Source organism: Psammomys obesus, unplaced genomic scaffold (assembly GCF_907164565.1).
Source record: "Psammomys obesus unplaced genomic scaffold, mPsaObe1.curated_primary_1811, whole genome shotgun sequence".
Classification (NCBI taxonomy): domain Eukaryota; kingdom Metazoa; phylum Chordata; class Mammalia; order Rodentia; family Muridae; genus Psammomys; species Psammomys obesus.
In genome coordinates, this window is record NW_026587759.1 from 2,312,840 (window position 1) to 2,340,214 (window position 27,375).

At 37.4% G+C, this 27,375-nt stretch overlaps 1 protein-coding gene across 3 annotated transcripts in view; it reads left to right on the top strand.

The window, feature by feature from the left end:
• The window catches only part of Kiaa0825 (KIAA0825 ortholog), a 406,282-nt gene that overhangs the window by 86,944 nt on the left and 291,963 nt on the right, over positions 1 to 27,375 (top strand). For all 3 annotated transcript variants that reach the window (XM_055604019.1, XM_055604021.1, XM_055604022.1), the window contains one exon: positions 22,549 to 22,704. In XM_055604019.1, the coding sequence (XP_055459994.1) occupies positions 22,549 to 22,704 (156 nt within the window). The remainder of the gene's footprint in view (positions 1 to 22,548; positions 22,705 to 27,375) is intronic.

Consider the following 27,375-nt stretch of genomic DNA (forward strand, 5'->3'; position numbering starts at 1 on the left):
GAAATTACTGGCTATATCTAGCTGTACTAATATTTAAGACACACAGTTAGCAAAGAAAGAAAGTAAAAGAGAATAAAAGAAGAAAGACAATTATATACCACAGCATAAAAGGTCAATTTGTGACTAGTGCCTAGAAAATGAATAAGTGCAGAATACACACACACACACACACACACACATAGTGCAGAACATATATATATATATATATATATATATATATATATATATTTATTTATTTATTTATTTATATAATGTGAGTGCATATAGACTGTGAGTGCAGAAGCACACAGCACTACTTTTCAGTTGACTGTACTCTAGAGTGGTGGAGTAAACGCAGGGCCGCTACAGTATCTGAGGAGTAATGTCAAGGTGGTACCACCAAGATCAGAGGAAAGTATTGCTGTTGGTATTAATGCATTTCCCCAGTCTCCACTTGGGAATGACTCCTCACATTTCCCAAGTTCATGATTGTTACAAACCCTTGTTCTTACTACCTGCAATTACTTTAATATCTTATTAAACCTAATTCTAATTTCAGATTTTTCTTTTATTTGTATGACAATCATTAAACCTTAGACTTTTATCATGTTTTTAAAAGTTCTGTGTAGATTTTGAGTGTAATTTGGTTTTGTTTCTTATATTTGTGTGTGTGTTTGGTTGGTTTGGTTTTATTAATCATATTTCACTGTAAAGCAGGTTCCCTTGTGCTTGTAGTTATCCTCCTGTCTCAGCCTCCCAAGTGCTGGGATCCATCATGTGCTGCCACACTGAGCTTCCATTCTCTTTATTGTGCCTGTTTAAATACACAACTATTTAAATCTTTGACTGGATTATTATAAACCACAAATAAAATTTTAGACTTATTTGATAAAGCAGTGAATGAAGATTTGCCTTCACTTGTCTTAATAATTTTATAAGTGTAAATGCTTGTGAATCATGCTGTATACACCCAACTATTCTAACACTGAGCTTTCTATTCTAACCAGCCCTTTCCCAGTTTTATTAACCATTACTTTACTATTTCACGTATCTAAATTATTATTTCAGCTAATTTTTTCTACTTTTTCATTATTTCCTTTTTTTAATTTATTTTTTTTTTTATAAATTGCAATGTATTTACTTTGTATCCCAGCTGTAGACCCTCCATTATCCCCTCCCAATCCCAGCCTCCCTTCCTCTTCTTCTTCTATGCCCATCCCCAAGTCCGCTGATAGGGAAGTCCTCCTCCCCTTCCCTCTGACCCTAGCCTATCAGGTCTCATCAGGACTGGCTACATTGTCTTCCTCTGTGGCCTGGTAAGGCGGCTGCTCCATCAGGGGGAGGTGATCAAAGAGCCAGGCACTGAGTTCATGTCAGAGACAGTCTTTGTTCCCATTGCTAGGGAACCCACTTGGATACTGAGCTGCCATGGGCTACATCTGAGCAGGGGTTCTAGGTTATATCCATGAATGGTCCTTGGTTGGAGTATCAGAAAAGACCCCTGGGTCCAGGTATTTTGTTTCTGTTGCTCTCCCTGTGGAGCTCCTGTTCCCTCCAGGTCTTCCTATCCCTTCTTTCATAAGATTCCCTACACTATGACCAAAGTTTGGCTATGATCTCAGCATCTGCTTTGATACCCTGCTGGGTAGAGTCTTTCAGAGGCCCTCTGTGGTAGGCTCCTGACCTGTTCCCTGATTTCTCCCTTTTCCGATATCCATCCTGTTTGCCTTTCTGAGTAAGGATTGATCATCTTACCCAGGGTCCTCCTTCTTGCTTAGCTTCTTTAGGTATACAGATTTTAGTATGTTTATCCTATATTATATGTCTAATATCCACTTATAAGTGAGTATATACCATGTGTGTCTTTCTGCTTCTGGGATACCTCACTCAGGATGATCTTTTCTAGTTCCCACCATTTGCCTGCAGATTTCTTGATTTCCTTGTTTTTAATTGCTGAATAGTATTCCATTGTGTAAATGTACCACAATTTCTGTATCCATTCCTCCATTGAGGGACATCTGGGTTGTTTCCAGATTCTAGCTGTTACTAATAAAGCTGCTATAAACATGATTGAGCAAATGTCCTTATTGTGTACTTGAGCATGTTTTGGATATATGCCTAGGAGTGCTATTGCTGCATCAATATTTCTTTAACCAGTTTAATCAAAATGCTTTAGAATTTGTTCTTTTTTCCCCTGTTGAAACAATGAAGGAAGGACTTTGGCATTGTATTCTTTTTTTGTTTGTTTTATAATAATTTATTTGACCTTATGTTGTTGTGTATGATACTAATTACTATATGATGTTGTATACTCAGCCACAAATTTGTACACATTTGAACTTTATTATTATCATGTGAATGTCTAGATTTGGGGCCTTTCATCATTACAGTCATAGTCTATGTTAAACACATTTACACTAAAAATTCTAATATAAATTTGTACTGATTTCTCTGAATGAAAGGTTGGAGAAAATGAAGAGATTGTCTTTTGTAAGTATCATTTATCCACAGAGAGCCTATGTTAGTAACATAACCCATAATAATATTTTCAGGAGTCAGTAAAAATGAAATAATACTAGGAGTTTGGTAGTCAAGTACGAAATGTTATTTGAGTTCCCAAGTGCTAACATGTAAAAACTTGGCCATGCTGGGTAGCCTGGCTAGCTGAATGGGTAGACGTGATGGTTGGTGAGAGAACCTGTCTCAAAAGTAAGGAGGACAGTGATTGAAGAAAGCATCCAGTGTCAACCTCTGGCCTTCATGCTCACTTACAAACACATGTGAACACATTGTTATTACACAAAAGAAATAACATTTAACATCATTATATTTACTCATGATATGAAAAGAAATAAAGTGTACATTAACAGGATGGTGGTTTTTGTTTTTGTTTTGTTTTGTTTTGTTTCTCCAAATTGGAAATTCATGGACAAAATTTAGAAGCTACCTCTGGTCTTTTGTAATGGCTTCCCTTGTCAAGGCAAAGCAGGTTCATGCTACAGTTAACTCTGTACAAATTTAAACAATATAATGGAAAATATTTAGCCTCCAATGTTCGTGTTTATCTGCCTTAATGTCTTATGGAAATGCATATCTCACTTTTGTTATCAAATATAAATATTCTACCAAACTAAAGTTAACATCTCTATTGGCTCTCTTACAAACTGAGTAGTTAACAAGAGTGTAACCTGGTATGCAGGGCACTCAGGGTGCTTTCTTCAAGCCCTGTCGTTAGTTTTGAGGCAGAGTCTCTCACCAGCCTTCATGTCCAACCAGTTTTCTAGATAGGCTGGCCAGCATGTCCCAAGGTGTCCTCTTTTCTCTGCTTCTGGGGCTCTTATTTATATGCATGTAACACACATCCACGTTTTTACACATTAGCACTCAGAAACTCAACTAAGGTTTCCACCGGGTATTATTTTATGGATCCTAAGCTAGTTAAAGAAAAATGCTTTTTAGAAGCAGATCATTGCTGTAGTAGGTGAAGGCAATTGTTGTTATTCCCTAACAGGTAAATTAAGTGTTCGTTAGCAAGTTATACAGTGTGCAGTAGTAATTAGAACATAAGGAATGTCTTCCAGTGGAAAGCAAATGCTACTTGGGGGCAATAGTCAACATTTAATTGTTGTTTACTAACCACAAGTATATTTTGGTATATACCAAAAAGGATGTTAAATATCATAAGACTGAGTTATTCAACATAATAGCAAATACATGAATTTAACTCTTAACCTGTAGTAAAATTAGAATATTCTGGCAAATGATTATTATAGTTTATGAATATTAGTTCCATGCAGTATATATCTACGTTTATCTTTTTCTCTAAGAACTTGAAGTCATTTTTTAGGTTTTTTTCATTATTTTTCTTTTTTTTAAACTTGTGATGCATCATTAAAAGAAAGAAAGATGTAACAATCTTCACACTAACTTTAAAATTTAACATAGCCATCAAATGAAATAGTTGTCTCTGTTTTCTTATGTTGGAGCATTTAATCTTTATTCATAAAATATTGGAACTTACATTTTTAATGTTCTTAGTAAAAAAAGTATCAAGGTTTTTTACTAAACCTTGAAAGTTGTGGCTGAGTATGCTAGCTCATATCCTATGAAGATAAATAAATGATAGATATTTTATGGATCAGGATAGGTAGCCAAAGATGGTGATAGGTAGATAGATGATAGATGACTAACATTTTAAGATTCATATGTTTATAATGCTAATCAATGCTGATTACAATTACAAGGTTTCTCATAAGGTGACCCTTGTTCAAAATTTATGGTTTTTGTTCAGAAGGTAGATTTGTATGTTTTAAGCAGCAGAACTTACACATTGTGAGATAAAAATCTTGTGTTCATATTGGATCATTCACAGAATTAAGAATGTTTGTTAACTGTCTTGCTGTTGTTTGCTCCACACTGGAGTAGAAACAAAGGAGAACAGTCGTTTATCTAATTTATCATAAGCCTTTTGGGGCATCCTAGAGTAAAAGTGCATCTCAACCACACCCTTTTCAAGCTGGCAAAGCTGAAGTCTTGGTCAACAGACAGCTATCGAAAGCTCTTTTCTGAACTTTGTGTTTGATGAGAGGGAGGAGACACAGTGACCCTAGTGTTACCCATTCATCGTCCTCTCATTTGAGACAAGATGCATAGCACAGTCTTTAGCCTTATGCAAAACTCTCCTTACTGCTGTTCTGTTGCTCATAATAACAAAAATCTTTGATAAATATAGTTCTATCAGTAAATTCCTATTAAAGATTTTTTTTCTGGTTTTCCATAGGTCCGTGACCTATCTAGGAGTCAGTGCCACATGGGTTCCATCACAGAGATTGCGCCTTAAATCCAATCTGATATTGATTAGTTGTTTCCACAACTTTTGTTTCACTATTACCATATCATGTCTTTCAGGAAGGTCACCATTGTAGATTAAAGGTTTTGAAGCTGGGTTGGTGCCTTCCTTTCTCCTTGGGTAGCATGCGGCGTACCTTTCAGCACTGTGAACACTGGTCAGTAGGCATGAAGTCTCTAAGTAGGCACCAGCTTGACTTCTCTATGTTCATGGAGTTATGTGAGTGCTGTCTTTAACAGTAGGGCCTTACCATCAGTTTGTGGAGAGTAACCACTAGCACTGTTCTGCTAAAGGAACAGAGCAATAAAATTACTCCTACCAGTACTCTGCCACAACCGTAGATCAGTGTCTTGCTCAGCCATCATCAGAGAAGCTTTCTCCTGTGGTAAATGGGAACTGTTTCTGAGACCCACAACCAGGCAGTGTGCAGAGAGTGAGAAACTGTGGCACACTCAGTCCTAAATGGTATGTCTCCGTCAGATCATTCCCTCGTGGCTCAGGGAACTCTGCAGAAGAAGAAGAAGACTGTAAGAACCAATAGGAATGAGGAACACAGAGGAAACAAGGCCATTTATACACAGCAGGACTGACCCAAACATGAACACGCGGAGAGCGGAGATTGTCATAGCATGGCACAGGGCCTTCAGAGGTCTAAGCCACACGGGCTCATAGCGGTGCAGTGGCCATAGCCTCAGTCGCTAACCCAGAAGCCTTTTCTAATTGATAGGTGCTGCCTCCAACAGAGGTCCCACTGCAGATACAAACCACAAAGGCAGATCCTGCAACAGATGGACAACCAAAACGAATTCAGTAGTATTTTTTTGAAAGTTTTTTTTTTTTTTGTCTCATAATGCTTTAGGCATTTTTTAACCTTATACATCTTTTGCTTATATATTATGGCTTAGAGTTTTGTGGTTTTGTGGGATTTCTGTGTACGTGAATTTGTGTGTCTCTGTCTATATTTGTTATGTATTTATTTCTCCTCTCGCATCCTAGATGCTTGTTTGTTTTCTAATGAGAGAGATCAAGAAAAGGTGTGGATTTGGGTGGGTAGAGAGCTGGGGAGAGCTAGCTGAGGGGAAAACATAAGCAGAGTATATTATGTGAAAAAAAAATCTATTTTCAATTAATAAAGTAAAAGAAAATAAAAGGTTCTTTTCATGCAGCCTACCACTAATTTCTACCCACAGCCTTTCTCAATACAGTTCAGGGCTCTGCTAACACTTCCTGTATTTTTCTTGAAGTTAGAACAATTTATAAGTGCATCTTCATCAGGTCTCTGCCTTATCGCTATATGCCCATCCTTATGCTCCTTGATGCACAAGTTGGCATAATCATCTCCTGCAGTGTACTTTTCCATTTCCCTGCCATTTTGAAGTTAAGATAAAAAGGCTGGTGCTGTGGCTCGGTGGTAGAGTGTTTAACTTGTGAGCCCTGGCTTTGGTTCCCAGCACGACACAGAAAGGATGTTGTAGCTATAGAGAAAGGTTGGCTCTGAGAAAACTGAGCAGATCCCAGAACATGCTGGAAGAAACAAAGTAGAGTCCTTCTCATAACGAGATACCAACAAGATCCTGAAGCTGGGGCAAGACTTTCCTTCTGAATCCTTTTGAATTGGTCTTCTCTAAAGATGTTACGGACAGAAGGAAGAATGTTTCAGGCCTGAACAGACTCTCAGAGGCTGGAGTGCTGATGAAGTGGAGCCCAAGGCAGAAGTAGATCAGGGTGGACATACATCCTGATTTGTATGGCAGCAGTGGCTCCCAGAGGCTTTCTTCCTCAATGAAAACTTAAGTGGCTGGCTCATGAAAAAGCAGTTGGAACAATCAGGTAGATGTCTCCATTTCTAGAAGAGGCATCAGCAGTATTTCTGGAGTCTTACTCAGAAGTAAAGAAGTTGGTGAAGATGAAACATTTGAATATCTTTAATGTGGTTTTCAGTATTAGCAAGGGAAGTGATGAAGTTGATGTTCTTTAGATGGTTCTAGAAAATGCTAGAAGGAGCTTGTTCATTCAGCAGGGTGATTACAGAGACCCATGGGGTGTGGGAAGAAGGAGGAAAACCGAGAGTGAAATATTTACTTAAAGTTGTGTGCTTCCTTATACTGCAAAGCATGTAAAGACCCACGGGTGCAACTGCATTTTTAGAGTTGTTAGTGTTGCTTTAAAGGGATAGAATAATGCATTTTTAAAACCAACATGAAATATACATGAGGGGAAATGTGAACATCCTTAGATTTCCTTAGCCCGCTTCAATCGCTACGGTTACCACTAGTACGAACACTTTGTTCATGTTCTAGAAATTTTTAAATTTTCAGATAATAATGACAAATACCTATATAATTTTTAAAGTGACACCAACGCAGCTATATTTTTCTGTAATGTACATTTTCATTTAATATTTCATGACGGTCTCCCATGTTAGCACAACCAGGTCTTTTCAATAGCACTGTGACAGTCCATTATATAGGTATAGCATAGTACATTTGTATATGTCTCTCTTTAGTCTTTTTGGATTTAGGCTCACTAGATTTAGAATTATTTTTCTTTTTAAAAATACATGCCCATTATTACAACATATGTATATTTATGTTAAATATACATATATTTTATGTGTATTAATTTAGGTAAAATGCATCTTCTCACCCTAAATTATTTGTACATATTTGTATATATGTATGTTTAAGTACAAGTCTTTTTCACCCTAAATTATTAATTTTATTTTTGTGGATATTTTGCATCTATGTATGTTTATGTTGCACCAAGTTTGTGTTTGGTCACTGCTGAGGCCCCAGGAGGAAGTTGGACCCTCTGGAACTGGACTTACTGACAGCTGATATCCACCAGTGTTGGTGCTTGGAATAAAGCCCCTGGTCCCTTGGAAGAGCAGCCAGTGCTCTTACGCACTGTGCCGCGTCTCCCTAAAATAGTAGCACACCACAAGCTTGCGCGCAACTGATTACATACATTGTACAAATTCCTGTATATTGTTTTTGTAATTTATTATAAAGTATACTTATTTTTCATTAATTGAGAGTAATCTGTAAATTTTATATAGGCTTCAAGTTATGTGTTGTTTGTGTGCGTGTGTGTATATATATATGTATGTATCATAATATAATCATTTAATTAGGTCTACTGATAAACATGGTTTTTCCAGTTTCTTCTCTTTGTATTGTAGAAAGTCTTATTCTTTGAAGCCATATTTCTAAGGCAGAGAGTTTTTTAAATATATATAAATCTAAGCCAGAGAATCTATGTTCAGAAGCACAGATTTCCCACAAATGCATGAATTCATTTTAACATTAATTCAAAGTATGATTTTGAAGGTACTAAATCGCTGTGCTCTCCTGCCTCCTTCTGGATTATGAAGGCTATTGCTGTCTCTCAACAAAAGAGGCCGGAGCAGAGAACAGGAATATTGTGAGGAAGGGTATCAAACACATTAATATTGTCTTGTTCTTAGCAGCTTTGGAGTCAGACATACTTTGCTTTGCATGCCAGCTTTGCCAGTTAACGGTGATGAGACCTTCCTTAGCTCTCTTTCCCTCAGTGAATGTCTGCTGTTCACTCTAGAACATACAAATAGTAATGGAACGTGCTTCCTGGGGTCTTGGTATTAATATGGATGCCACACACAGTATCTAGCACATGTTTTCTTATTATCTTTATTTAAAGCATGTACCTGTATGCATGGATACCTACCGTAATGTGTGACAGGTAACCTGCCGTCACCTGTTTCTGCTGTTTACAAACACCACTGTGACAAGCTGCTCAAGACTTGATGTGTTTTCATATCAAATGCATATTTCTTTCCCTCACAACCTGTAAAGCCAGAGCCTTGCACGTGCGAGGCAGGTGCACCACCACTAACCTACACCACTAGGCCTTTAGCCTGTCTTTTGTTACTGATTTTTGTTTTGTTTTTGTGAATGGGACTTATGTAGCCCAGGCTGGCCCCAAACTCAACTTTGTAGCTAAGGGTGACCTTGACTTTCTGATCTCCTGCCACTACCTCTGAGGTGCTTGGTTATATGCACCATAGCTGGTTTTATGCAGCGTTGAGATTGAACCCTTGTATCCGTACATGCTCATCAAGATCTACCAAATGAGCTACGCTGCCGGAGTCCTTTATTTTATCTTTATAGTATTGAATGTGCATTTCTAGAATTGTTGTATTAATTGTTTTTCAATTTTAAAATACACACTAGTAATGAAACATCTATCTCTTTTAGAAATAATAAATGCCATAGATGTCATCTGCCTTATGATTCTAAACATTCACCCAAGTTTCTGTGTGTGCGCCATTAGCTCAGCACCAACACACTGCGCATGTGCTGTTCGAATGGTCCATAGGCCTTCCACGCTCTGGGGTGAGCAACAATTCTCACCAGCCCCTTGACCTCTGCTCCTTTTCCCCAGTCTTAGGTAATGCCCTTTGTAAGCACCGACCCCTTGTCCTTCTTTCTTTCCATCTCCTTCTTCTTATGATCAAAAGAAATCACCGAGATTATTAATTTTCATCACCACGTTAGGCATTTCCGTACTCTCTTTTTCACTTCATTCCTGCCAGTTAGGCCTACTTTAGGGCTTTATCATCTCTCATCTGAGCTGCTATGACAGTTTGCTCTCTAATTGGATTCCCTGTGCTTATTTTTGTTTTCTTATAAGGCATCTGCCAAGCGTGCTTTCCTCTCCAGTTTAAAGCTCTTCAGTGGCTGCTTGTCACTGTTGCCATAGAGCCCCAGGTACGCAGTGCTGGCGAGGCAGCCTTCTCCGCCGAGCCTCTGCTCTCTTCAGCCTCTAGTGCCTCTCTCCACCGCCTAGCTTTCATCCTCTGAACAGATAGAAAGCCCTCCTGTCTTTTTCCATCCCTTCTTTGCCCAATTCCCTGTGATGCTATCTGATGCCTCATGTGTCATATTTTTTTAGTAAGCTTTCTTCAAGCCAGAGCTCTTAATCCCTGTTCCCACGGCATCTCCATATGCCTTTCTCAATGCTTTTAGCATATTCTATTAAAATATCTAATTAGGGGTCTGTCTCCCCATATGGACTCCAAACACCTCAAGGGCAAGTATTATTTATTTTCTCCAGCAACCAATCCACTGACTAACACATGCCAGGAATTCAACGAATATTTTTTTAACTGAACAATTTTCTTAAAATAAATCAGTATCAGGAGGTATTATGGTCTACATGGGTAGCCAACTCATCAATTTATTAATTGAGCCCCTACAATTTAAAAAATATTTTGCCAAGATGAATGGGGATTCCAAAGTGAATAAAGTCCTTTGCCTCCCGTCTAGATCAAGAAATAAAATATGAATATATGAAAAGCTGCCAGGAGCTATGCAGACAAGCAGTTGGAGAATTCTGGAGAGAAAATAATTCAACAGGTAGGGGTCCTTTCTGACTTCAGTCCAGGGTGATCATGGTGAAATAAAACCATCTCAGTTGCAGGGTGAGCGCGCCCTGGGGTCTCCGGAGCAGAAGGAGAGAGGGAGCAGTGCTTGCTGCTGGCTGCTTTCCTGGAGTGCAGGCTCTGACATGGAATTCCAGTGGGAGGGATAGAGGCAAAGGACAAGGTTAATCAGAAGGCTGGAGCCTTCGTTCTCAAGCCTTCTGTGTTCTCTTATCATGCAGGCCTGGAGTTGTACCTAAAGCCTTATTTGGAGCTCGGTCCCATTCAGACACCTGCTCTGTGCTGATCAATTACTAATATTTCAGTTGGGGAAACTACTCTGGACTACTTCCCCAGGAACTGAGGTTGAAATCATTTTGGTGCTTGATTTTGTGTGGTATCTTAAGTGCATTCAGCTCTAGGTGGGAGTAGGGAGGGGCATGCTAACACCCAAAGCAGCATGGAGGCAGGGAGAAGCGGATAGGACCATATTAAATCAATTACTAAATGTACTGTGTGAGGATCTACACTACTAGGAATGTAGGAAAGGAGGGCAGTCTGGAAACACCTGGACCAAAATCTTACTATCAGTGAGGTTCTGTGCAACACTATGCAATCGCTTTCTTCTCAGTTCTTCTCCGGTCCCTTGGTTGCATTCCCCCTGGCCTCTTCCTCTTCAAGCCCTCTTCAAACTGCTTCATGGAACCTCAATTCAGAAAGTTTCACCAAAGGCTACTGATACACCATTATACAAGGAATACTGATTCATCATGTGAGGAACGGACAAAACCAATATATATATATTGTATATGTAGCCATGGAAAAGATGAGTAAGAGTCTTTAAAGCAAGTTTGACACTTAAATTACAAACATGTATTGTTACAGGCTTTGGAGCACAAGGTGTGATTTTCTTGGCAGCAGTGGCCCTTGGAGAAAGTGACCCAGCTCTCAGACTCACTAAACTCCAGAGGTCTGGGGGCGGCACAGCAGGCCTTCTGTTAGGCTGCTCCCCAGGTGACCTGACACATGGGATGCTCACATTTAATTGAACCACGCAGTGTGGGCCTGTCTGCATTCTTTCAAGTCCTGGCTGCTGCCCATGAAACTTACACAACTTAACTCATCCATTTGTGCCTCAGACCTAAGTGCTAAGATTAGCACCTCCCTCGCAGAGCTGGAAGCAAGCTTACCCGTGTGGAGGCGCTTGTGATGGCTCGACACGTAGTAATTACCCTATAATTTTCTTTTATTATTATTGCTAGGTCTTGGTATTTTAAGAAATGCATTTGTTTAAATGATAATGTGTACATTTGTACTGATTGATGGCCAAATATTGCTCATATTTTCCTAAAATAGGTCTTACAGATTTAAAACATTCACAGAAATCATCTTCTCCCCTCAGGCTTTGCTCTTCACTTAAAACCTGGCACTCTGGCTAGTCTACTCAAAGGTTCTATTCACATTGTCATTCAATGGCCAGCAATTGTTCTTAGCTTTAGTTCCTTCACTACTGTACTATAACGGTAAGTTTTGAAAGTGAGCAAGAACACTGTCTTCAGTCATTTTAGTGATGAATTCTTTTGCCAACCATTTAGTCTCTCACTCCATTTCAGCCATACATTTGCACATTGAGTGACAACTAATCTGTGATTAGTTTTGCATTCTTATTTTTCAGGTGCAAAAATGAGCATATAGTTCATGTGGCCTTTGAAAGTACATACTTTAGGCTTTGCTGGCTATGGGCTTCTATCTCAACTACTCAGTTTGTACTGTAGTTCAGTAAGCACAGTAATAACACAGTCAATATCATGTGTTCCAAGGAAGCGTGGTGTGCACTGAAACTTGAATTTTGTATTTTTCAAATGTTTTGAAATATTCGTGTTCTTTTGTGTGCTTTCATCCCATCCATTTATAAAGAGAAAGACCACAGTTAGTGCACAGGCCATTTCAAACTGGAATATGGCCAGATTATCACAGGTTCTAGAATGCAGATAGTCTGAGGCATGTCATATGCTAGACACCACACCTGCTTTTGGATCTTACTCTGCATCTCTGTCACACATGGTCATGTCCCAATGTACTTGTTGCAAACATTATAGGCACAAGACAAGTCTTGGTTAAATCACCACGTGAAACCCATATGAAGATGCTTTCTTTGCATTATAGGCTTTTCAAGGAAGATGATGTAAAAGGTGGCATCTGCCCCAAGGTGCTCCAAAGTCATATTTGAAAATGGAAGGAAATATGACTTTGTCTTTATGGTCACATAAGAGTTTTTTAGGTGAGGAAGGCAGCTAAAAGGGTACGATTAACTATAAAACTTACTCAACAAAGTGCCATCACACCTGGGAAATGTCTTCCCTCCCTCTAAGGCCTGTGTTCTGCTCTGAAAGAATAATAAGCTCAGGAGGACAGCTTTCCAGGTGGCACCAGAGATTGCTGTTATCTCTTTTCAGAGTAATTTTAGCATGCATTCATAGGCATGATAATTTTCTACTTTCCCGAAAGAAGTGTGGAGAGAATTTTATACTTTATTTTTTAGTATAAAAGAGGGAAAATGTTCAATCTCTTTTGAAAGCTTATGATTCAGTTAGAAAATATATCAGGTCATATTCAGGTGTCTTTTAGCTTAAATCCATCTTTTTGATGTTGTCATTATTTTTATTCCCACACTAAATTTTTAAAATTAATTTTAACATGTTATATTAAGAGCTGATAATGGAACTTCTCTGCCATGGCATATTCCTTTAAAAATGAAATATCAACTCTTAGATATAACCTGAGGCTATAGTAAAAATGAATTTTTTAAGTAGTTTAAGTTTTTTCTATAGGTTAAATTTTAGTCATGATAAGAGAAAGTTGCACATATGATAAGAGGTATAATTAGCTGAACTCTAACAAAACTTGAGATTGAGAAAGGGATATTAGGAAGATATTTCATCAATAATGTACCATAGCATGCAATACTTAAAATTTAAAACCCACTTCATTATGTTAGAGATGTCTTTTTATTAAGATGTTCTTTGAAAGGGTCATCTGGGGGTTAAACTTCCTTAAACCAACGTCAGATAAGAAAATATTCAAGAATTGTACTGGAGAGAGCTATGTACTTGGCTTCACTGATGTGACCATCCTTTGTTAGCTCCTTCAGCAACAGAACCAGATATTCTTGCTCCTGCTCTTGGTCAGACAAAACAAACCAACCACAAAAGATCAAATACAAGAAGGGGAAGAATATCATACCTGGTCAAATAGCAAGAAGTCTGATCTCTGGCTAATGTAACACCAACATTTTCTGCCAGAGAAGGCAGAGTGCAGTGTGAGAGAATTGTTATCATTAAGCCCTAAGTTTAGGTAACAGCCCATGGAGCCAGTGTCGCCTGAGAACCATAAAAGTGTAACAGTAGAAGCAGTTTCTTTTCAGTTTTTCTCACTGGCACACAAGAATGGTTTCAGGTGACTCTGTCTCCACCCTTTGGTAGGATTCCTTGGCATGTGAAGCAAAATGTTAATTGCTGTGTGGTCATTCTTAGGGGTAAAGAAGCTCTTTGTCAAGCAGAGGCTCTTGGTAAGCCAGGAAGATTTATCCCAGACACTGGGCCTCTATCTGTCCACATATCTGTTTGTTTCAGTGATGACTGTCATTCTGTCAATGGTTGCAAAATGTAGTGAAATACCTGTCTTGGCCCCAAACCATCAAGAATGAAAAATTGAAGGCAAAGATATGGGGCTGGTGAGACGGCCCTAGCAGAGTGCTCTGCTCACCAGTCCCGACGACCTAAGTTTCAGTTCCTCAGACCCCACGAAAAAGCCACATGTCATACCTTGTGTCTGTAACCCCAGGGCTAAGTGGAAACCCAGCGATCACTGGGCAAGGTTTCTAGCCCTTCAGTGAGCAGCAGCTTCAGTGAGAGACACCATCTCAAACAGCAAGGTGGAGAAGCACAGGTGACGACACCTGACATTCATGTCCAGCCTACACATGCTCGCTACACATGCTCGCTCAGGCATGCGCACGACGCACAAACGAGCATATAGCACGCACGCGAGCACACATGTGCGCACACACACCACCACCAACAACCACCACCAACAAATTGAGTAAATACAAAAGAAAATACAAATATGGTCTATATTAACAATTCACCCTTTCTTAATAGAGCACTTCAGTTGTCATTTACCGCTGTGACATAAGTTGCCACCTTGTCCTATCAGTGCATTTGTCTAAGTTCCTGAAAGGATTGGTCTGTTAGCTGTTATTTCTTTGTACATGTTCTACCCAGAGCCCACTGCAGTAGTCTGTAGAGAGTACTCTATTTAAATGTATTAAGACACTTAATTCTATGAGTTGAGGACAGCAACAAGGAGCCATGAGGTAAAAACTGAACTGGATTTAGTCTTGCAAAGAAAAGTAGACACTAGTAGTAACTGCCAAGTCTCCATATTGGGAACTTCTGAAAAACTCCAACAAATCAAGTCAGGAAGCCAAAATCAAATGATCAACAGCTCATTTTGATAGTTCTTAGAATTATCTGCCAAGCATTTTTTCCATGGACATAGATGCACAACTTACATTGGAGTCTGAAAAGAGGATGAAAACACACAATCATAAACAAACAAAACAGTATTGTGAAGCTTTGGCACAGTAGGTCAGCTGCAAAGGGAGGTCTTGAGACAGTGTCATCAGTCTTATGATTACTTTTGAGGACAATAACACTAAATTTAAATGACAATGCTTAATGTAATTCTTTCAGATCTTTCCTATTAAAATTTCTATATGGGAATTAATATGAAACAAGTTGACATAAAATTGGTACATAGCAATTCATATAAAAATAAGTACATATATGAATAAAATATGAATATTAAATATCTTGTCAATATGACCTCACATTAATTTAAAACACTAGTATTTTATTAAAGGGACATAATTATAATGGGAGAAAGCCAATTTTTTTAGCTTAAAAATTTTTAAATATAATTTCTGTAAAAATTAAAATATAATTACATATTTACCCCTTCCTTCTCAGCCTCTTCCATGTTCCTTTCCCACTTACTCTTTGTCAAATTATGGCCTCTTTTATTTATTATTTAATACACATAAATATATACCTACAACTTGTAGCATGCCTTTAGTGTTGCTTATTTGTATATAATTTCAGGGCTGACCACCTGGTACTGGATAATCAATTAAGGAGCACATATCTTGGGAAGACTGCCCCTCCCCCCAACAGCTTCTGTTAGTTTTGTGGTGTTTATTTGTCTAGGAGTAGAGCCCTGTAAGAATTCCCACTTCTCTGATAGCATGTCTTGGTGATGCCACTGTTCAGGCCTTGTTAAGCAGCCATTCTGCTGAGGTATCATAGATTTAGCTCCTGTGTCCTTTCCAGGAGACACAATCTCACAGCAGACTTCCTGGTCCTCTGGTTCTAACAATCCTTCTACTCACTCTTTAGTGATGTTCCCTAAGCCCTGACTGCAGGAGTTGTGTTATAGATGTATCCATTGGGACTAAGCAGTTGTTCTCCACGTTTTGACCAGTTGTGTGATTCTATGTAGTTATGTATATCTTCTACAACGAGATGCTTCATTGATGAAATGTGAAAGCTCACTGTGTTTGTAATGATACACATTTAGAAAAGAGTGGACTTAATGCTTCTTTAGAAAAGTGGCCACAGAAGGTTTGCTTCTTTTTGAAATTTATGACCTCACTGCTTGGGGTAGTTGCCTAGCTTTCCAGTACCAGCATGATTTCCCTCCTGTTGAGTGGGTCTTAATTCCAATGAGAGAGCTGTTGGGTATTGTCAACTTATGAGTACCACTATTACACTTTTAGGAATATCCTGCCCTGCTGGACATTGTTGGGGTTCAGAATCATTAACCCTGGGTAGGACTCTTGATCTTCTTTTTTGCTTGGTAGATAGCATAACTAGGAAAGAGGCTAGATCCAGTTTAAATCCTCAAAGCTCTATCATCAAAAGTCATGGTGTCTTTACCAATGATTATTAATCTTTAATCTCTAGGAGCCATATATTTTAAATCCTCAAAGGAAGCCAGAGAGGCAGGGCTTTCTTGTTTGCACTTGCAGAAAGGACTGGTCCTTGGTGGTACTTCCAGCTATTTGTATGACAGAGAAAGTTCTTTTCAAACTCTGGGTGATGGTGTTTTCATTCCGCTTCTCCCCTGCTGTGCTCTCAAGGACCCCAGCATTGAGGGAGGCTTGAGATCCTTTGGGAGTCTGGTTTCCACTTGGTGGGCTGCAAGTTCCACCTGTTTGCAGGAGGTGACTTGGGTGCTGGGAAAAGTCCTGCTCATTATCTGTCCCTGCACAGTCCCTGCTGAGTTCCTATTAGAATACTGTTTAAAAGTTTCCTTTACGAGAACAAATGTACTCCGTTTGGATTATGTCATGAGTATCATCCAGAATAATAAGACTTAAAATCACATTTGTGTGTCACCTCTTTTTACATCACTTGTCTGGTGGACTGAGAATTCCTCCTCACTGAAAATGGATCCATTTACAGTCAATAACAGGGTGGCTAATGTTCGTTCTTGGGAAAACTGAAATGTGTGCCTTTCATCCTATTATACTGATCCACCAGCCTCAGATTATCTGATTTTGTAGCTTCTCATTTTTCTCCAGTATCTTAATGCTATTATTAACAAGAATTCTGTTGCTAATGGTTTTGGAAAATAATATGTGCTTTCAGCCACTACCTGTATTTCTATGGTTTCATCTGATTTAGCAGGAGTTTGATAATTTTTTTCCAAAGGCTGATTGTTTCAGATCAACATGAGGAGTCCTAATATTTCTCTAGATTGATTTCCAGTGTCCTACATTTTAATGTTGACAATGGGATTAATATTTTGTCTACCAGACAATAAACAAAAATACTTTGAAATATGTAGCCTGTAGTCTGTATTCTTTATGACTGCACATCCATAGATATAATTACATAAATATATACTTTATACTTACATGTATTCACATGGACATTTAATTTTAGGGCAAAAATTCTCGAATACTTTATGTATGTTTTAAATAATCTGTTATTTTTTTGTATGGAATAATTAAAAAATTTAAACATACAAAATTATAGTTTAGAATAAATTATGGGATTATACATCATATTTCATTTTTAGAGGTTGATTTTTAGATAGTTTTGTCAGGCAGATAGTGTAATATTTCATAGAGCACCATCATTTTTTCTTATTTACAAACTTGAATATTTATTGTTTTAAAATCAGTCAAGACCCATGAGATTTCATTCTTTTTGTAATTTTTTTTTCGAGACAGAGTTTGTCTGTGTAGCCTTGGCTGTCCTGGCCTCGCTTTGTAGACCAGGCTGGCCTCACACTCACAGAGACTGCCTGCTTCTGCCTCCCTGAGTGCTGGGATTACAGGCATGCGCCATATCACTGTGCTTGAGATTTCGTTCTTATTTTCTGTTTTTAGCAAGTTGTTTTTAGTTTCTACTTTGTATAAGTGATTGTGTTGGACCCAAAAATGTAAATGAAAACACTGGACAGTTTCTGGCATCAGGGAAATAATTTTTTTTTTTAAATTTTTGAGAATGTCTCTGAGAAACTTCTGCCAAGAGTTAGAGGAAGAGCTTAATCTGTGCAGTTTTTGTCTCACAAGCATGAGAACACAAGTTCCATTGGAACTGATGCTGAGTGTCATAGCACAGGTTTAAAATCCCACTCTGGGAATCGGTGTGTGGTGATGGTGGCGGTGGAGGTGACCAGCGAGCTTGGCTTACTTGGTGTGCTCCAGATCACTATACCTCTGTCTCAAAGGAAGCAAACAACATTCCTCAGGTTGATTTTGCTCAGACCGCTATGTTCATGCACACACATGAACATGCACACACGCTCACTCCTCTAAATTCTTAAACATGCATACACATGTATGCATGTATACACGCATAAAAATAAGCTTGCACTGTTTATTTTCTAACAGGTTTTTTCTGTGCTCATGGCAGTTGCACAAGATGTTCTCTTCAAAATTACTTCCACCTGTACCACATTTTTATCCAAAAATAGCCAAGACATAATTTTAACAATAGGTTTTAAGTTAGCATAAAAGGGAAAAACAACGGGTTTCTATATGACATTTGTGTGTATGTGTTCTGTGCATATTTTCTATTCTTATCCATCCTCCTTCCCCACTGCTTCCAAATAAATGGCCACACTGGAGGAGGGGAACAAATGAGATACTATCATCAAACTTATTACTTTGTATACTAACCTAAAAATTAATTTGAAAAACTTGAACATGAATAAAGTAGATTTTTAATAAAAGTCATTTGTGTGTTTGCACAATATCACCTTTTCAACTGACTTTCTAAGATTATAATCTAGGTGCACTGATAACTAAGGAGTAACTTTCCAACACCAAGGAGTCTGTTTTGAGATAGGGCTTGCTGTGTTGCCCATGCTTACCTTGATCTTGAACTTACAATCCTTTTGCCTATGTCACCATAGTGCAGAGATTCATATAGGGTTGTACCACCTAACCCAGCACATAAAATTCTTTTATGATTTAAAAATCAGCATTATGACTATATTTACCATGGTTATCTGCAGTACTGAATTTTAGCCCCTTTCCCACATGCTTAGTAGGATCCTGACTATTCTTTCCTTTTGGAGCCATAAATGGTCCTCAGATATTTTGCTTTAGCCCTCAAACTGATTTTGGGTATATTGTTTTACAAGAGCATTTTGGTGGATTTAGGATACGTTCATTTATTTTCAAAAGTGTCTCTAAAAAATATCATGATGACATTTAAGAACAATAATTTCCAAGTGGAAATAATACTATCAAAATCAGCCACAAATACTTGCAGGGAAAAATCTACCAATGGAAGAGAAAGTCACAGAGTAGATAGAAATACTCATCATCATGGAAGTGTATGCAATGGCCGCCTTCTTGAAAATCTCAGAAGTGAATAGATTTATTGGTAAATTGGCTGGTATTCCTTGGCCAAAAAAACAAACAAACAAAAAAAAAAAAACTGAGAAACATTCAGTTTTTAAGCCACTGGACCCTTTGCTATCACTGCTCTTTGATGATAAAACCTTGCATTTAGTTAGAATTAAGGTTTCTTCAGAATAGCATGTCTGAGTTCATCATATAAACAAAGCAACGAATATTAATTCATTCAGAAATTCTTGGTAGGGTAGATCAAATGTAGTTAACTTGTATAACCACGTCTATGTAAACTTCATCGAAAGCAGGGCAATTTCATTATAATGTAAACAATTAAGTAAGCCAATAATTTAGTAAATGCTAAATTGGCTTTGATTTGGGAAAGATGACATCCATTATATGCAAATGAAGTTTTCTGAACAAGTGATTTGAAGACGAATAAACTAATAGCATTGAATGAAGAGAGGGAGAGAATAATGATGAACAGTGTAAGAGGAATTTCTGCTTGAAGATATCCTGTTCTGCTCTGGTTAGTGGGGGAAATCTATGAGGCACAGTAATAGAATTCCTGAGGTAAAGGGTGGTGATTAGAACATTGGTCCTGTGAGAGAGAGAGTGCAGAAAATAAGTAAGTTTGGGGAAATGCAGTTCCATCCTTTGTGTTTAATTTTGTTTTAATTGGCCTTTTACAAAATGAATTTATCACAGAATTATTTTCCCCATAAATTAAGAACCCTCACAATGCCCCTCGAGAGAATTCTGGTCTAAGAATGATAGGAAATAAGGACTAGTAATTAATGAGTCCCTAAGTAATCATTGCTTCTTTAGGACAAAAATGATTAGATTTAGGTCACACATATTATTTGGCCTTCTTTAATAAGTTATAAAGAGCCATTGAATTAAAGTGATGTGCCCTTAATATTGTTGTATATCTACAATGCAAGGTCCTTGTAACTTTAGGTCATGATGGGAAATCCTCTTCATGGAGAATCCATAGGCTTACATGATTTTTAGACAAGTGGCAATAAAGTTATAGTGTTTTAACTCTTGAAGATATTCCCTAAAAATATATTTTAAAAACCAAAGTAAATACATTGTATTAAATAATAATAATTAATAAAAATATGTTACAAAGATATTTCCTAAGGCACTTCTTTGCTATTCTATAAAAGTTTGTAATACCTCAAACTTAAATTGATGCAGATAAAGTTTTTAGCTATGTTTAAATTCAAATCACACTGTTGAGTAGTCCTGTCTAGTGAAGCATTAGAAAGGAATCCTAAAGAATTTGCAAGTTGTTTTAAAAATATATGAGGTCCAAAAGGCACTCTAGATTTTCAAAGGTTACTAGCCCCTTATTTACATAAGTAAAGCTTAAAAGAAAGCTCTGGTGATTTTAGGGTAGCTGGACAGCCATGCCTAATGGGAGAGCCCCAGGTTGCAGGGAGAGACTTTTATGACCAGCAAGGCAAACATCTCAGTCAGGATGACCTCTAGTTTCCTGTACACACAAATGTGTAAACATACACAAATCAACACAGGCTGATGAAGAATTGGTCAACAATTATATGGGACATGCTGTATTTGTTTTCCTTTTCATTGTTTGGAGCATAGCTGGTTGTTGGAGAATTTTTGTTATGTATGCTGCTTGTAGACTTTGTGTACTTGTACATCTTTCTAGAACAATCATAGGCAGAACATGAGCTTTTTAGAGAGATTTTTTTTTCTTTTTTACATGTGGCACTATGTTTAAGGTGGAGATGAATATAGACTTTTTGTAGATACTTATGGATGCTTTTTGCTTGTTAGGAGAGGGCTCGATTCTACAGTTAGGGCTGGTAGATAGCTTTCTCAGATTACGTGCTGCAAGGATGAAATGATAGCTTTGGTTGGACCTCGCTGAGACACAGTTATATGGATTTAAGTTTGATGTCAGTGTCTTAGTTTTGAACTGAAGTGAAATGGATTGCCTGTAGTCATATGTTTCTGAAGCTTTCCCTCTAAATCCATGTGATGAAAGTAATCTGTTTTTCATGTGGACTCATCTGCTCCAGCTTTTGACTGGCACGCTTCGTTTTCTGGTAAAATCTCTGTGCTTATTGTAGTGAGAAGTATGAGTTTGATAATTACAATTAATCCTTCTAAGTATAGTTTAAGAAATGGAATTAATAAAAGATTCTTTGAATCCTTGAACATGTAGTCAGACGTACCATCTTATGATAGATTTCTAAAATAAAATCAATAAATTCAAATTAAAGGTGCCTCTTAAGGAAACTATTTCCCCTTCTCAAATATCTCCTGTTTCCTGTTGTAATTAAATGACAGTGTGACTTCACTAGTAGCATCGTTATGAGGAAAAGCACCAATCTTTGTTTAAGCTGTATTTGTATGCATAAAATAAATACCACAATTATTCAGACAGGAGTGAGTTTCCAACATGGCTTCATAGCTTACGTAGTTATTATATACTTTATACCCATTGCCATATTGATTTGTTTCTTTTTAATGACACAAAAATAACATGCAGAGTTCTTTAGATGTTTTCCTTTATATTTTAAATTCCAGAGTTATAAGGAAAGCTGAAAATTCTCAGGGAAAATTCTCAATTTCCTTTATCTCCAGGGTCCTCAAATGCACAAGTATTATTATTTTGCCCAAAGTTTGCATTTTATGGACTCTCTCTCTTAACATTTTACTCTCTCCCTTCCTTCTTTCTGATTCTTTCCTCAAAACTATTTTTTAAAATTAAATCTACATGGCAGACATTTATTCTTATATGCCCAGAATTTACTACCTCAAATAGAAGGTGTCTCTCTCATAACTACAGTTCAATATTTAAACCAACAAATGAAGAAACATGTGAGAAGAGCACTGGGTTATAAATACTGTTAGCATTTCCCCAAACACCCCTTGATGTTGCTTATAGTAAAGTAAATGTTCATCACATAACAGCTAGTATATGTTCTCGAGTCTTCTATGCTGTTTATTTCTGAGGCTTGTTTTGTTTGTTTGTGTGTTTTTTTAAGGTACTGACAGTCTGTTTTGAAGAATGGCCCTTATTATGAGTTTGTCTGCTGTTTCCTCATGATCACAGTCAGATCATGCTAGACTGAAAAAAATTACAGTTATATAAGATGTAAGTTCCTGTTTATGACTGTGCATCAAGCTAATTATTTGTCATAATTGCATTGAAGATGATATTTATCTCCAGCTTCTTGGAAGAAATGATTCTCCTAGGAGATTTTTATATGTGTTTCTTAATAAGCAAGCTCATCTCAATTATGAAGCATCTTGTCAATTTTATGGTGTATATGATCAAACAGATTGTTCTAACACTTTCCAAAGATATCAATAAAATGTCCAACAGTGTCTCTCTTCTCATCCCAGTCAGCCCTGCATGCCCACAGAAGGGACGACGCCCTTCTCTGTCCTTAGAAGAACTCAAGTTCTTATCACAGCTAATGGACTCCTTTGTAAAGCTGGAGAACGATGTTCAGGCGCTGTTTGAAGACATGTTTTTATTACTTAAGATGCATTCTCCAGGTATGTGTTCATTAGTTAATCCTGCAGGAACAATTTTTCTCTGACTGCTCCCTGCTGCTTTGAATCTGTACCATTGTTGAAAGAAGTACACGGTGAAGTTGTTTAGATTACTATTCAGCATGACACATGGGTTGGTTTTATTTTTATTTTTATTTTTTTCAGTTTGAGAGTACTTAATTCTAGTGGGCAAAACATCCTAAATTTGTTTTGGATAATGCTGTCTTGCTTATATACATATGTGCAAGTCATTTCAAGTACTGTAGAGAGTGAGCTTTACAACACGGAGCATCCACCAGCTAGACTCATCTTGTTTTCATCCTAGTTCAGCCCTCAACAGTGTATCAATTGTGAGAGAATGCTTTGGCTTTAAGTGCAGTGTGACTAAAAATGTTGTGGGAGCTACTGAAATAACTAAGAATTAAAGAAAAGGTGTCACCTGTTGGATTTAGGAAAAAGAAAGGTTTATTCTACTGCATTAGATTAGGATTGAGTCTTGCTGAGGCTTGCAGACACTGTGCGCGCCAGCAAGCCTTGCTATTATGTGAAATCAAAAACCTGGAATCGCAACATAACATGCAGTCATTTCTGAATTGGTAACCAAATACTGCACTGCTGATGAAAGGAACTTTAATATTGTATTAGCAATCGTGTACATCAAAACCATATTTGTGAGTTATCAAATTCAATATTTAGAAGTAATTTTTGACTGAAAGGTATAAGAAATCTCTCAGTAGTTGAACATCTCTGTTTGCTAAATGTATTTTTAATTTTTTGAAATGTGTTTATGCTCCAACAATATTTTTAATAATGCCCAAACCCTTAAAATAATATCTGCCTTCAGGATATATTTAATAAAGATTTGTTGAATGAATGAATAAAGTTAATGTATTATAATTTCTCTAATTCACTCTAATCTCACTTCATATTAATGACCTAGAAATGTTATTAAACAGTAATCTAAAATTTCCATGGTATCTATGATCCTATCCTCTTTTCCTGCATATAATTCCAACTAACAATATTGGTTGGAATAAAAAGTTTATTGACTTCAGTGTGTGTATGTGTGTGTGTGTGTGTGTGTGTGTGTACATACATATATAGAGGTAGGAAAACAACTTTCAGGAATTGGTTCTCTCTTTCCACCATGTGGGTTCCAGGGATTTAACTTAAGTTGTCGGACTTAGCAGCAAGCACCCTCACCCTCCATAAGTCCCTGTGATTTTTTGATGTTGAAATTCATGGGTTTTGGTTTCAGTCTTGCTTTTGTTTTAAGAAAACTAAGCTTGATCTGATCCTACACAACTTTGTATAAATGACTGTAAAGAATGACCTTGAAAGAAATTGTCAGGGAAAAAAACAAGCTTACATTTCTTTGAGTGTGCCATTGTTAATCAGCTCTTATCAAAACCATTGGCTTCTCATATCAGGAGGGAGAAGATACTCTAAGCCGAGTGATTATAGAAAGCACAGAGTACCTCGCTGTCATGTTTTGCTAAAATCTCTTTTTGTGAGATAATGAAGGGGTAAGAGCAAACCATGAGGCTTCCTGGGTATTTCTGTTCATTGGAGCACATTTTATGAGCATGGAAAAATTGGCCTTGTATGACTATGTCGTACAAACAATCTGATGAAAGTAAAGTTTTTTCCCACATTGTCCAGATATTTAAAAAAAAATTATCCAGATGTTTAACATCACAAACAAAAAAGCAAAGGTAATTCACCAAACATTTTACTTTGTACTTTAGTCTACTATTATAACGTAGCTAAATTGGCAGTTGTCTTAGTAATCTGAATGTGAACAAGACATTTCATAGAGACAAGTTTATGAGAAACAAAAATTTATTAGATCTACTTATTTGTTTTTGTTTGGTCAGATCTGATGGTTTCTGTCTTCCTCATTTTGAAAAGGGATAGGACATTATCTGACTGTATATCAGTACAGTCTTACTATATGTCTTTTATGTGATGGTATTTTACGGGCTTGCCTTAAGTTTGATGTTCGGGGCATTTCTGATGCTCCTTCAGAATTCAGTAGTTCTCAGGGCAGTTCCTCAAATTTTCCAAAGGTGGCATCTGAGGTTTATCTAAACCAGGAGGCTTCTAGGTCCTCGTTTCTCTTTAGCCCCAGCAACGACAAAGCGCTATGGCTGCTTCAATTGAATGTAAGGAGAACACTTAGGGTTTGTCTCAGAAGAATCAAAGATTTCAGATCTTCTGAAAGATTGTTTGTACTCTTAGGGGGTCTTAAGAGGGGTCAAATGGCTTCTAAGAGTTCCTTAGCTAGATGGTTAGGGGATTGTATTAGGGAGGCGTATGTAGTTAAGGTAAAGAGGCTCCTAGGGTTTCTAAAGCTCATTACTCTAGGACTTTAGCTGTTTCTTGGGCAGAGAGGTCGAAGGCTTCCACATTGGAAATTTGCAAGGTGGCCACCTGGGCTTCTCTTCATACTTTGTTATGGTATTATCTCTTGGATGTAGTCTCTTCTACAGATGCGGCTTTTGGTGGGAGGTTGCTTGTGAGCCAGAAAAGAGCAGTGAAGAAAAGAAAGACTTGCACTTCCCACTCAGAGCTGCCAACAAGGCAAGTTGCTTTGAAGTGCACACAATGGGAACCTATGAAGACCAATTTGGGTGTGAAAGTGGATGTCACAGGGAAGTACTGCCAACCTCCAGTCCCCGAGAAAGAAAGCAAAGCGGCAGTGTGCACACTAGCCAGAAGCGTAAAGTGAACCACGGAGAACTCTTTAGGGGAAGCTGTGGAGCAGCTGGCGCTCCTGTGACCCTCTGTGCTCTTCTGAGGTTCTTAATCTAGGCAGAAGCTTAGAGGGGCCGCTGTTGATTTCATGCCAATAACAGTTTTCAAATGGTGAGCCAAAAGCAGACAATGAAGTGTGTACAGAATTTTAATATATTTTAAGTATGTACAATAACTTCCCAGTTGTTCAAAGAGCTCATAGAATTTTATTTTGCCAAGTTTTGAAATTGACCAGTTGAATTACGAAGAAATATAAAAATGCTGCAATGTTGTATCCATGAAATATTTTATAGTGTGTATCCAGTGTTAATTCTGCCTAAAAATGACCCTTTTACACTTAAAGTTAAGCTTCTTAAAAGTATTTGAATTTGGGAGTTATTATATTTTAAAGGTTAATGTAAGTACTTGGAAGTGACCCACTCTAGAGGAAAGGTTTAAGAACATTAGCTTTTCCTTCCTTGTCTTGAAGATTAGCAGATGGTTTCTACCATCTGAGCACTTTGTTTATTGCATAAATTTAATGTTCTCCGGAGTATATGTTAAATATAAGGTAGTCAGCTTCTTCCATAAGACCTAAACTATAGCTCAACAGTGGCAGATCACGACTTCCAGAAAACAGATCTGCAAAGATTATACTTCAAGATAATGTTACTCTTGCAGGGAAAAAAAACCTCTTAAAATCAGGTAGTTTTATGAGCTTTTGTAGAGTATTTAGACAAATTCGTTTTGAATAGTACTATATGTATGCCACAAAGCTTTTGAGTAAACCAAAGGATATCTAGTCAAGATTTAATATTTTTCTATTTGTCTACTCTCTGATAACTACATCCATACATATTTCTATATTAAAATATAAAATTATTTTCACCCTATACAAAGGTTCTATTTATTAATAGTTAGGAAAATGCAACATTTTCTGAGAAAATAGAAGGAAACAAATTCATAATCATTAATTTTAAAAGAACCAATTGGTCTAGAGAGGTGGTTCACTTGTTAAGAGCGCTTGCTGCTCTTCCAGACTTCGGTTGAGTTCCCAGCACCCATTTTGAGCAGCTCACAACAGCTTGTGACTCCAGTTCCAGGGACTCTAATGCCCTCTTCTGGCCTTTACAGGCCCTGCATGCAGGTGAGGCAGATACATATCCTCTGGAACTCATTCGCATCAAAAGATTAAACCTTACGGAAAGAGAAAAGAGTCAACCATTCTAGGTGTGATTGACATATGCAGGCTAAAGGAGAAAAACTGTACACACACTAGATTCTTATATAGGAACATGTAAATACGTGACTATAGGGAATATATTCAGTAAGCTGTAGACTGATGCCAGTATTACAGTAAGGCAGGCATTTACAAGATATAGAACGCCTATACATACACAACTTGATGAAGTCAACATGTTAATCATATTTTGTTTGCTGTGCCTGCTGAAGAGTTTTCCATTGTTATACATAAGTTAATCAGGCATTCAATGATGAACATGTAGACCTTCTTTACTTCATTTCTTACTATGATGTTAATGGCAAATTTTCTTGAACTGTGTCTTATATTTGAACTATACTATCTGGAAAGTTTCTCATGTGGAATTGTTAAATAAAAAGCCATGTTCACAAAGAAGACGCAAAGCTACAAACTAAAAATAAGAATTGTGAAATACATGTATGATAATGGATTCATATCCAAATATACAAAGAACCTTTAAAATTCAACAAGACAGCAAGCAACCTGACTTTAAAATACATAAAATATCTGAATAAACGACTCACCAAAGATGACAGATGGTGACTTAAGCATATGAAAAGATGCAAAAAAATATTATCTCACCATGGGAATGCAAATTAAAACAAGATATTACTGTACACCTAATAGAATAACAAAAATCTAAAACTTCTAAAAATATCGCTTCCCGTCATGTATGG